General features: G+C 33.4%; 1 protein-coding gene across 3 annotated transcripts in view; it reads right to left on the bottom strand.

Moving 5' to 3' along the window:
- The window catches only part of LOC110462282 (uncharacterized protein ZK1073.1-like), an 83,431-nt gene that overhangs the window by 15,041 nt on the left and 55,855 nt on the right, over positions 1-12,535 (bottom strand). For 2 of the 3 annotated variants that reach the window (XM_021516193.1, XM_021516195.1), the window contains 4 exons: positions 10,016-10,102; positions 8,347-8,424; positions 6,870-6,875; positions 159-274 (listed from right to left, as the gene is read on the bottom strand). In XM_021516193.1, coding sequence (XP_021371868.1) covers positions 159-274; positions 6,870-6,875; positions 8,347-8,424; positions 10,016-10,102 — 287 coding nt within the window. The remainder of the gene's footprint in view (positions 1-158; positions 275-6,869; positions 6,876-8,346; positions 8,425-10,015; positions 10,103-12,535) is intronic. The other variant, XM_021516194.1, reaches the window with a different exon arrangement.

Below are 12,535 nucleotides of genomic sequence, written 5' to 3'. Positions count from 1 at the left end.
CTGTTGAACTCTACTGTTGACAGAAAAAGACTACTTAGCTACTAACATATAGCATCACTACTAACAGGCTCTGTTGAACTCTACTGTTGACAGAAAAAGACTACTACTTACATATAGCATCACTACTAACAGGCTCTGTTCAGCTCACTGTAACTTACTTCATGAAAGAATGTACAAATCGCTGTAGATTATGAGGGTTGATCTTTGAGCGCAGTGTATCAAGGAATGTATTCACAGTTTTGTTTATTTCATCTTTGCTGCTTGCTTTGTCAAACTGAAATAGAAAAAACATGAAATAAGTTTATGAAAGTTATCAAAATAAAAACTTTTACTGATATTATCATAAACTAATTATAGAATAGTTAATAAACAAAAAAAAAGAATTACTTTTTCTAAAAAAAACTTTTTTAGGTGATTTTTGCATTTTTAAATTTAATAAATCATTTTGAATCCTTTTGCCCGATTGAAATTATATACAAAATAAACTACTTCCTCAGAATATTTTATCTTGTTATCCAAGTAATTCATTGAAATATTTTCATCCAATTTAAATTACGTATGAAACAATATTTAAAGATGTTCAGAATTTTCCTTGGTTAACCATCACATAAAGCACGTTTTTTCACAATCTTATTTTTTTTAACAGAATTAAAATTTTAGGGGAGGTGAAAATAAAACTTCATCTTAAGGATGAGGCAAAACAATTATATTGAAAAAAATGTGTTTAAATACTTAAAATGTGGATACACTGAATGTTTCAGGTCACAAATATAACTCTACCTTTCTTAACACTAGCATATCTTTTTTTTGAAGTCTGAAGTCTAATTTACAAAAAAAATCTTATAAGTTTTGAACTTTTGTTTTTTCTTTAGAGCTAAAAATATTTTATAACAAATCTCTTTTTTTCCATAAATGTGAAAAGAAATTTTGTTAAATTTTGCCAGAAAAAAAGTTTTTCTTCATATATATAAAACCAGAATCAGGATTGAAAAGAAAGGTCCTTTTTTAATCTATAAATAACTAATGTATCCATCCTGTGATTTTGTTGGGTTAAATTAAATTAAAATTAACCAGGTCAAATGATACAAAATATCCTTTCACATGAATGCTTCCCAACATCACCAATCTGGATTATAAAATCTGCTGAAAATTTAAATATTAATAAGGAAGCTCTGGAATGAATCCTTGTGTAGGTTAGTAAAACATTAAAAATTCAAAATCCAATTGTTCCTATCTGGCAGTTCTGGAATGTACGGTACTGTAAGCTTCCTTGAATAAATTCAACAAAATTATCTATTTGGAGAAGGGAAGTAGGCCTTAAAGATAAAATATTAGGGCCAGGTGAGCTAAAAAAAACACCAGGAAGACTTCACTCATGACAGGTAGTATATTAACAAAATCATTCATTTGTAGTTAAAAAGATGTAGCATGTAATGTTAGTTCAAGGAGAGGCTGTTGTATGTTTAACATTCATTGACTTGGTTATACATGTCCTTAGCAATAGGAAAAAGTTCTGAAGTGACCGTATTCATAAAACGCATAGAGTGGACGCAACAACCCAGCAATCAGTCCCCTGATTATACGATTGGATATAAACAGGAGCAGCCATATTATTGTTGACAGGATAAGCAAGGCTTGATGGTATTTAAAAAAAAAATCTATTTCAGGAATTGAAAAATATTAAATATATAAATACAAGTGGTATACACCTTTATATACAGTGTATATGCAAATATATTGATAGATATATCATATTTCGTGCGGTTGACTACAAAGCATGAGAGCGAAATAGTTTTCTCTAATGGTTCGCCCAGTAGGTGGCACACCTGTATTGGCATGACAGGCACGTGCAGCTGGTGAGCTGGCAAGTCAGTTCAAGGCAATGCACTGGTCAGGACGGATGGTGTAATTTTTCATTTGATTTTCTGATACATACTATGTACATTGATACTGATAGTAATTAACCAGTACAATGGAAGTTTTTGTGTAAATGTGAATTTGATAATTAAATGGCATCACTGGTGCAGGCCGGTGTGGTGTGAACAGCCTACGGGTGTTTGTTGTTGCCACCTGGGGGGGTGGGTCATTGGAAAAAATCTAATCCTATTTCTAAAAATATGATCACAAGATTGATAAGCACTTCCTACCATGTACTGACAACCAGTACAATAATGGGGGCATTAAAAATGGCTGTCCTTCACTTTTGACCCAAGATATCAGAACGGATACGTCTATCAGAACGGATATGTCTATCAAACATGTCCCTTTTGATTGATGTTACAAGGTGCAATGTTGAGGAGTGACGGAATTAAAAAACACCTAGCAGTTTCAGGCTCTTTGATGCATTGGCAGTTTGTTAATCAGGCTGGTCCTCTAACAACCCTAATTGCTGTGGTACTGTCAAAGTCCCTAGCAACAGAATCGGTTGCCATGACAATACAGCTAATGATGTAACAATATACCTTCTGACAAAGGCTGAAATGCATGTGGTAGTTCAGCCAATATGACAAAATTACAATGCTCTTATATTTTCATCCTCACACTGAAGATTATGAATCACAGAAAAGGTTGCTATAGTCTAACAACATTTTAGTTCAGATTCTTTTTCTGTGACATATGATGCATTTTAGTCGAAATCATCTTTAAAGATTCAATAAAATAATTTCTTTGTTTTTCTTTTATTACATATATATATATATATATCACTACCTGCGTTTATCATTTATCTTTATTTCATATACTGGTCCAAGTTTCACAAATGTTACCTAACTTATGGAAATTCCTTTATTGAAGTTTCATAAGAAAATTATTGAAGTATTACTGAAGCAAAGGTAAAATCTTAACTCTCAAACAACTCTCCTTAACTCCAGTAATGCTTTCCTATGGAGACATTAAGAACGTAAATGAATAACCGTAAGGATGCTTGATACGTTACTGCCAAATACATCTCCTTGAGAATTTAACACTAAGAACTGGTAAACTGTCTTTAAAATATCATAAATCTGGTAACTCTGACTAAATGCTTAATTAATCAACAACTGAAAAGTATACACAATATGTATACATTGATTATCAACAGGCCTACTAAGTTATTACCGGCTAATTAAAAGAATTTAAAGGGAGATAACTCTACCACAAACTGCAGGTATAATGTATAAGGCACCATGCATATAACCTTCAGTCATATTTATCGTAAGATGGCCTTTTAAAAGAGTCTGACACAAGTTACAGGCACAGTGCAAGTAGTCATTCAAGTGTGATACCGTCAGCATAAAAAAAACATGATCTCCTGACTGTATAACTACCCAGATTACACTCGATATTTAACCCCAAATTTACAATGTATTGACATGGATAGAACGTAGTCAAATTCTCTTATATCTCATAACCTTAGCTTACTAGATCACAGAGTCTCAAAGACACATGAAATGCTGTTTATCTCAAATTCAGTTTAAAAGGACACAAAACTTTATAAATTCTTTAAGCTCACAATCACATTACCATACTATTTTGCATTATTTAAAATCGATGGATATAATCAGATTAAAATGTTCTCTAAAAGATGTTTGCCTTGACATTATCCACTTACAGACTCTGCCAGAAACTGTTTTCATGTGGTGTACACTGGAAGCCGTTCTCTATGGAACTTTAATACTGATAAATCTCTGACTTCTATTATCTACAGAAAACTCCGACTTATGTGATCTAATAACTATGTGCTCTCTAAAATGTTACAGAATATCTAGGATCTATGAAGAAAAGATTTTAAAGGAAAGTGAATACAGTGTATATTTACTTTAATTAGATGAGATAATGTATACAACACTACAATATAATAAATATGCAGTAAAATATTAAACATTCCATAAAAATATTCAGACTCTTTGATATGCCCGAAAAGTTTTCCAAACTCAAAAAAGTGGGAAATTCCTGGATTATGCAGAAAACTCCTTTGAAATCTTCATGGTGCAAAATTTGAATGATGACTCTGCTGTGCATACCGTAACCAAAGTGATTCATTTTCCTGTTTATAACATTTTCGTCATGAGATAGATGATAAATTGTAGTTCACTGCAAAAACATCCTTGTTTGTCGTGCAACAGGTGTAGATTTCATTGGTGTCATAATAAAAGATATTTTTAATAAAAAAGTGCACGAGAGTTTTAACCATATGGTGAAGTGTTGTGCTTATGAATTGAAAATGTGTAAGTAAGAAGATTTTGAAAAGTGCGAAAAGAAAAAAAAATTGATAGAGAAAATGTATCTCAAGTGTGAAGGAAAACAAAGTTTTCCCCCCTACATATGAATGCGTATAATATATCTACATATAAAATTCCAGTCAATATGTTTCATTCTTCAAAATGATATCATATTAGGAACATTACACTTACACTTTCGTATATTAGATTAGTAAATTCAAAACCTGCAAAAATAAGCACATTTGATTGAACAGGGAGTGCAAAATCTTCCCGTCATCCACCTTCTGGTTACGTCAACATTAACAACAATTCAGAAGTGTGTTACACTTCCTGTTAGTACGTCTCTGGTTACAATAAAAAAACAAAGTTTTGGTGAACTTAATCGTCATGGTGTCATACTTACCATAATTTCAGTAATAACTGCCACAGTTTTAGTAAATGAATTAATCTTACTTCAGCCCCACCCCACTCCACCTAGAACTGTTGCCAGAATGGCAGACTTATAACCCACCTGCACACACTGTAAAAGTGTGAATATTTTTAAACAAAACGACATAACTCAATAAAAAGGGGAGGTAAGTCCAACATCTATATTTTATTCCCATCCCTCAATGTGAGCGTTACTTGTACCAATTATCGTTTAAATCTGTGCAGTACTTCGGGAGGAGGAGTGTGAACAATAAAAGTGTGTTACACCATAATAATAAGGGGAGGTAATCCTAATTTATTTAATTTTGTTGACGTACCCTTGATATAAGGATTCTGTGTACCAAGGGCATCAAATGAGTGCGGGGTGGTGGGAACAACGTTTTTACACTAAGGGGCATAACTCCCATTAAAACAGTTGGATCAAGATATTAATTGCAGGTACAAAACTTCATTGTGTTTATTTCAGCAGTGAAGTTTGATAAAATTTGGTTGAAAACTGTAGAAGGAGTTGTCCGGACAAGATTGTGCCTACAGACAGATGGACAGACAACCCAATTCCAGTTATACCCCCAAACTTCGTTGCAGGGGTATAATTAAGGCAGGCATGAAGTAAACCAATAGAACATTACAAGGTGGTTAAATGAAAAGAGAGGGCAAATATTAGATGTTGTGATAACGATAGGACTAATCCCCCATCATGTCAGACAGAGATAAATACCCAAGGTGCCTCAGCATAAATCCCCTATCATGTCAGACAGAGATGAATACCCAAGGTGCCTCAGCATAAATCCCCTCAAGGTGCCTCAGCATAAATCCCCTATCATGTCAGACAGAGATAATTACCCAAGGTGCCTCAGCATAAATCCCCTATCATGTCAGACAGAGATAAATACCCAAGGTGCCTCAGCATAAAACCCCTATCATGTCAGACAGAGATATAAATACCCAAGGAGCCTCAGCATAAATCCCCTATCATGTCAGACAGAGATAAAAATCCCCGAGGCGCCTCAGCATAAATCCCCTATCATGTCAGACAGAGATAAAAATCCCCGAGGCGCCTCAGCATAAATCCCCTATCATGTCAGACAGTGAAAAATACCCAAGGTGCCTCAGCATAAATCCACCATCATGTCAGACAGAGATAAATACCCAATGTGCCTCAGCATAAATCCCCTATCATGTCAGACAGAGATAAATACCCAAGGCGCCTCAGCATAAATCCCCAATCATGTCAAACAGAGATGAATACCCAAGGTGCCTCAGCATAGATCCCCCATCATGTCAGACAGAGATAAATCCCCAAGGTGCCTCAGCATAAATCCCCAATCATGTCAGACAGAGATAAATACCCAAGGTGCCTCAGCATAAATCCCCAATCATGTCAAACAGAGATGAATACCCAAGGTGCCTCAGCATAAATCCCCCATCATGTCAGACAGAGATAAATACCCAAGGTGCCTCAACATAAATCCCCCATCATGTCAGACAGAGATGAATACTCAAGGTGCCTCAGCATAAATCCCCTATCATGTCAGACAAAGATAAATATCCAAGGTGCCTCAGCATAAATCCCCAATTATGTCAGACAGAGATGAATACCCAATGTGCCTCAGCATAAATCCCCCATCATGTCAGACAGAGATGAATACCCAAGGTGCCTCAGCATAAATGAAAAATATTGACAGTTCACTGAGGACACAAAGCCAGACTAACATAATAGGTCACAAGGAAAAGAAGTCATCAGAATCAGAAGCAAATGACCTGAGGTAAACATAGTCTGTCTGCACACAACAAAAAGCAACAGAGATAATTTTCTGAAAGGAGCTCGAGGACTCTTTAACAGTTAATTCTGTGGCCACCGATCCTGTGAAGTTGATAAAATATGGTGGCCATAAATGATGAGGGGAAGTGGTATGGTAGTTATGCAAGAATGTATGGCATATATTATGCATACTAAAGATGTGGTAATTATTACTGAAATATTGATATCTGCCCTATATATGAATGTTTGGTCTTTTTTTGTATGACTTACTTGTATGTTTTTGCATGGTATTATGTTTTTGCACAAATTCTGTGTCTGTAAGTCTGGTTCAGAAAGTTCACACAGTACACTGATTTTTCATAAACTTTTGTTTATGAAAATGACAAATCAGAATAAACTGAAAACAAATGAAAAATCGAACATGCAAAATGAGTTAGTAAATTAGAAAAATAAAACAAAATTCCAAACCAGAAACTCACCAATTCCTGGAAACAGCAGATACCAAGGAAACAGATAATTAATTATGCAGACTAACAAAAGCCAAAGTAACAACAGCAAATAGTGGTTGATTCAAAGATTTCACAGGTCTGTTTCACTTTTGCTTTTGTATAGGTTAATACAGAGTTTCAAGGATATACAAATCTGACATCCACCTCATCAAACAACAATACATAATCATATAGTATGTAGAAGATAAGTTGAAATGTAAGTAAAGAGAAAATGATAGTAGACATAATGATTAGTTATAAATAAATAGAACATGCTCTAAGCTTGAAATATTCTTTACCAACCTTTAAATAGAAAAATTGACAACCTAAAATAACAGTCTTCCAGTGAGATTTTAGAACTAGTCACTCAGTGTCAAATTGCAAGTTGCCTTGGAAAGACTCAGTGAAATCCAACTGAAATTGCATGGCAACTGTTTTCAGGCGCACTGAGTTCTGAACAGTCAAACATTTCTAAATTTGATAACATTTTTAAAGTGTTTTCTAAATTTAAAAACATTTATTTGCTATTTCTTTTATCTTTGAAGACAATATTTTTTGAAGTAGCTGTAAATTACAAAAGCATTTGATATGAAATATTATATCTAAATTAAACTGTTTGGGGTTTCAGGGTATACATGAACAGGTTTAATCAATTGGGGTAATATAGCTTGTGAACTGATCTCTCGATTATTCTCTAAGCAATGTCCATAAAGATGTTCAGCAAAACAATGTAGGCAGGCAAAAACATTGACTCGCTGTCCATTATAGATCTTTACAAGAGGCAGGGACATTTAATGTTATGGGAAAAGAAATAAGAATAGAATATATAATGCACACAAAATAGGTAACATATATTTGAGAATAATTTATGGTAAAAAAATGTCTCCATTAGTTTTGATGAAAAAGCCTGTAAGTCATGTAGCAGTTACATTAATACATTGTATATGGATAGAAATTTTAGATATAATCCTACTTTTGTAGAAATATTATTAAATCACAAATTTTGAAATACACATGTAATACTGGTACCCTATCATGTGCAGGTTGATTTTAAAATTCTTAAAAAATAAATAAAAAAAATGCTGAAATTCTGCAGAAACAAAGAATTTGAAAAAAGTATAAAAATATAAATGTATTAATATTATTTTTATTTACTTAGTTTCATGCAGTGAAGCGATAAACAGAAAGACACTTTAGCCACAATAAACAAGAAACCACAACAGAAGCTGCAACAGGTATAATTATTATATTGGTACAACATCTAGTAACATAAAGCTATACATATATGACCACTGGGTCTAAGTGTGACACTGAGGTCAAACCATAAAAAAGGCAAAGGTCATGACAATAAAAAGTTCACTAGGAGGTCAAAATGAGACAGGGCAGTCTTAGACTGGTTCTGTGTTAAACTGTCACCTTGAGGACACAATATGCTTAATAAACGCAAGTAATAGGTGTGACTACTCACCGATCCAAAGCGGTGAAGGACGAGGTAGGTTTCAGCCGTAGGGTTCATGCCGACATGGTCAAGCTTCCAGGAGATGACCTATAACAAAAAAGTGGCCAATATGGTAGGGAAGTGATTTCAGTTTTTTATCAAAAGTTTTTTGTCTAAATGGTGAACAAGTACTTTCAATTCTATCTAAAGTGGTGTATGAGTGTTTCAGTTTTTACCTTAAGTGGTGAAACAGTATTTTCTATTTTTGTCTAAAACAGTGTACAAGCACTTTCAATTATATCTAAAGTGGTGCAATGAGTGATTTCAGTTTTTACCTTAAGTGGTGACAGCAATTTCTATGTTTCAAACACTGTGTAACAAGTACCCGGTATTTTTAATTCTGTTTTACCTATATTGCTGTATGAACAATTTAAAGTGTTTATCCAAAACTCTGTATAAGTCATCAACATTTTAAAGTAAACATTCAACAAGATAACGAAAAGTGTGACATTATCCCCCGCGCCCTGCTGTTTAAAAGAAAGACACACGACACACAACCATATATATATATATATATATATATATATATTAATATTACAATAACAGGTATTAACTCCATTCCACCACTGTTACTGATATTTTGATGTAGATCATCTTTTACAAAACACTGATGACTTCCCCATCAAAAAAGGCTTGATAAGAACACAAGCTTCATAAGTGTACAAAACATCCTGTATACATCTTGAATACAAACGGCTCCCATAGAGTGCTAGGTTGATAAGTGTACAAGCTAAATTTCAATCTGTTATTTTTAATAGTTTTGAGATCATGCTTCAGAAACCTCAAATTTCGTATTTTTTCCTTTTTCCATGGCAACAGAAAAAGTTAAAAAAAAATCCAAAATGAGAACTCCTCCAGTAGCAAAATGCACCAAGAGAGTGCTAGCTTGTACAAATTGTACAAAGTTTCAGGCAGCTCTTGAACAATTTTGTTGCCATGCTCTGGAAACCGTGAAATTTGTAATTTTGCCTAGCTAGTGTGATAGGATGATAAGTGGACAAAGTTTCAGGTAGTTATCTTGAAAGGTTTTGACATTTTATTCCGGAAGAGCAAAATTTACTGTTTTGCCTATCTGTTTCTATGGTAACCAAAACAAAATGAGAACTCCTCCATAGCAAAAGACACTTCCAGAATGCTTGATAGTTGTACAAAGTTTCAGGTAGTTATCTTGAATGGTTTTGGGGTCATGCTCCATACAACTGAAATTTGTAATTTGGCCTATCGGTTTCCATGGTAACAAAAAGTATTTATATGGAGAACTTCTCCACAGCAAAAGGCACTACTGGAGCACTAGCTTGATAACTGTACAAAGTTTGAGTAGCTATCTTGAACGGTTTCAGAACTCTGGTCCAGAAATGCCCATGCATGGACGCACAGACGGACGGACGTAGCCCAATTTGATATCCCCCGCAAACGCGTTTCACAGGGGATAAAAAAGTACTAGTCCTCATAGCTCTTTAAATCAATCATGCCAGTGCAACTTGCTCACCCCTGAACAATATCAAAACTGGTCTGTTTTCTGGTTTACAAAAATACCATGACAGCACAGTTTACCTGTTCATCTTTTCTTTACAATGATGTCAACCTATACATTTTGCTTTTATCAAAATTTTGAGTTTCTATGTAAACAAGATATAACCTTGTCCTTGATGGACTCCATGAAGCCGGCTGTTGTTCCGGTACAGTGAATCAGACACACTCCAAGGCATCGGTCAGGCTGGGCCATCTGTTAACAAACAATATTTGCATGGTTAAACAGACAATGTCCTTCATAGATAACAAACTTATGAAGATTGCTGTATTTCTCATACAATCATTCTAATATCCCCTTCCTATTTCTAATACCAATCCTCATTCTAATTTTTTCTAATACCTTTCCAAATTGTAATACCACTTCTTATTCTAAAGACCATCCTTATTCCAAGATCACTCCTAGATCTATTACCATTCTAATTCTAATACATGTAACACTTCTTATGCAAATACCACTCCTAATTCTAGTATTGCTCCAAATTCTAATATCACTCCAAATTCTAATATCACTCCTAATTCTAAAAGCAGTCCAAATCCTAACAACATTCATTGTTCTTAAACTACTTGGAATTCTAATACCACTCCTAATTCTATTATTGCTTCAAATTCTAATACCTATCTTTGTTTTAAAACCAATTATAATTCTATTATTGCTTCAAATTCTAAAACCTATCTTTATTTTAATAACAATCCTAATTCTATTATTGCTTCAAATTCTAATACCTATCTTTATTTTAAAACCAATTATAATTCTATTATTGCTTCAAATTCTGATACCTATCTTTATTTTAAAACCAATTATAATTCTATTATCACTCCAAGTTATAATATTACACTAAATTCTAATACCATTTCTCATGTTGTTACAACTCCAAATTCTAATACCATTTCTCATGTTGTTACAACTCCAAATTCTAATACCATTTCTCATGTTGTTACAATTCCAAATTATAATACCATTTCTCACGTGGTTACAACTCCAAATTCTAATACCATTACTCATGTTGTTACAACTCCAAATTATAATACCATTTCTCATGTGGTAACAACTCCAAATTCTAATACCATATTTCATGTTGTTACAACTCCAAATTCTAATACAATTTCTCATGTGGTTACAACTCCAAATTCTAATACTATTTCTCATGTTGTTGCAATTCCAAATTCTAATACCATTTCTCATGTGGTTACAACTCCAAATTCTAATACCATTTCTCATGTGGTTACAACTACAAATTCTAATACCATTTCTCATGTGGTTACAACTCCAAATTCTAATACCATTTCTCATCTTGTTACAACTCCAAATTCTAATACCATTTCTCATGTTGTTACAACTCCAAATTCTAATACCATTTCTCATGTTGTTACAACTCCAAATTCTAATACCATTTCTCATGTTGTTACAACTCCAAATTCTAATACCATTTCTCATGTTGTTACAACTCCAAATTCTAATACCATTTCTCATGTTGTTACAACTCCAAATTCTAATACCATTTCTCATGTTGTTACAACTCCAAATTCTAATACCATTTCTCATGTTGTTACAACTCCAAATTCTAATACCATTTCTCATGTTGTTACAACTCCAAATTCTAATACCATTTCTCATGTTGTTACAACTCCAAATTCTAATACCATTTCTCATGTTGTTACAACTCCAAATTATAATACCATATCTCATGTTGTTACAACTCCAAATTATAATACAATTTCTCATGTGGTTACAACTCCAAATTCTAATACTATTTCTCATGTTGTTGCAATTCCAAATTCTAATACCATTTCTCATGTGGTTACAACTCCAAATTCTAATACCATTTCTCATGTGGTTACAACTCCAAATTCTAATACCATTTCTCATGTTGTTACAACTCCAAATTCTAATACCATTTCTCATGTTGTTACAACTCCAAATTCTAATACCATTTCTCATGTTGTTACAACTCCAAATTCTAATACCATTTCTCATGTTGTTACAACTCCAAATTCTAATACCATTTCTCATGTTGTTACAACTCCAAATTCTAATACCATTTCTCATGTTGTTACAACTCCAAATTCTAATACCATTTCTCATGTTGTTACAACTCCAAATTCTAATACCATTTCTCATGTTGTTACAACTCCAAATTCTAATACCATTTCTCATGTTGTTACAACTCCAAATTCTAATACCATTTCTCATGTTGTTACAACTCCAAATTCTAATACCATTTCTCATGTTGTTACAACTCCAAATTCTAATACCATTTCTCATGTTGTTACAACTCCAAATTCTAATACCATTTCTCATGTGGTTACAATTCCAAATTCTAATACCATTTCTCATGTGGTTACAACTCCAAATTCTAATACCATTTCTCATGTTGTTACAACTCCAAATTCTAATACCATTTCTCATGTTGTTACAACTCCAAATTCTAATACCATTTCTCATGTTGTTACAACTCCAAATTCTAATACCAATCCTTATTCGAAAACCATTTCTAATTGTAGTATTGTTCCAAATTCTAATACCACTCCTAATCCTATGACCACTCCTAATTCTAATACCACTCCTAATCCTACGACCACTCCTAATCCTATTACTACTCCTAATCCTATGACCACTCCTAATTCT

The sequence above is a fragment of the Mizuhopecten yessoensis genome, unplaced genomic scaffold (genome assembly GCF_002113885.1).
Source record: "Mizuhopecten yessoensis strain PY_sf001 unplaced genomic scaffold, ASM211388v2 scaffold10771, whole genome shotgun sequence".
In the NCBI taxonomy this organism is placed as follows: Eukaryota; Metazoa; Mollusca; class Bivalvia; order Pectinida; family Pectinidae; genus Mizuhopecten; species Mizuhopecten yessoensis.
Note: the sequence above shows the minus strand (reverse complement) of the source record. Positions and strands in the feature narration are given on the sequence as shown.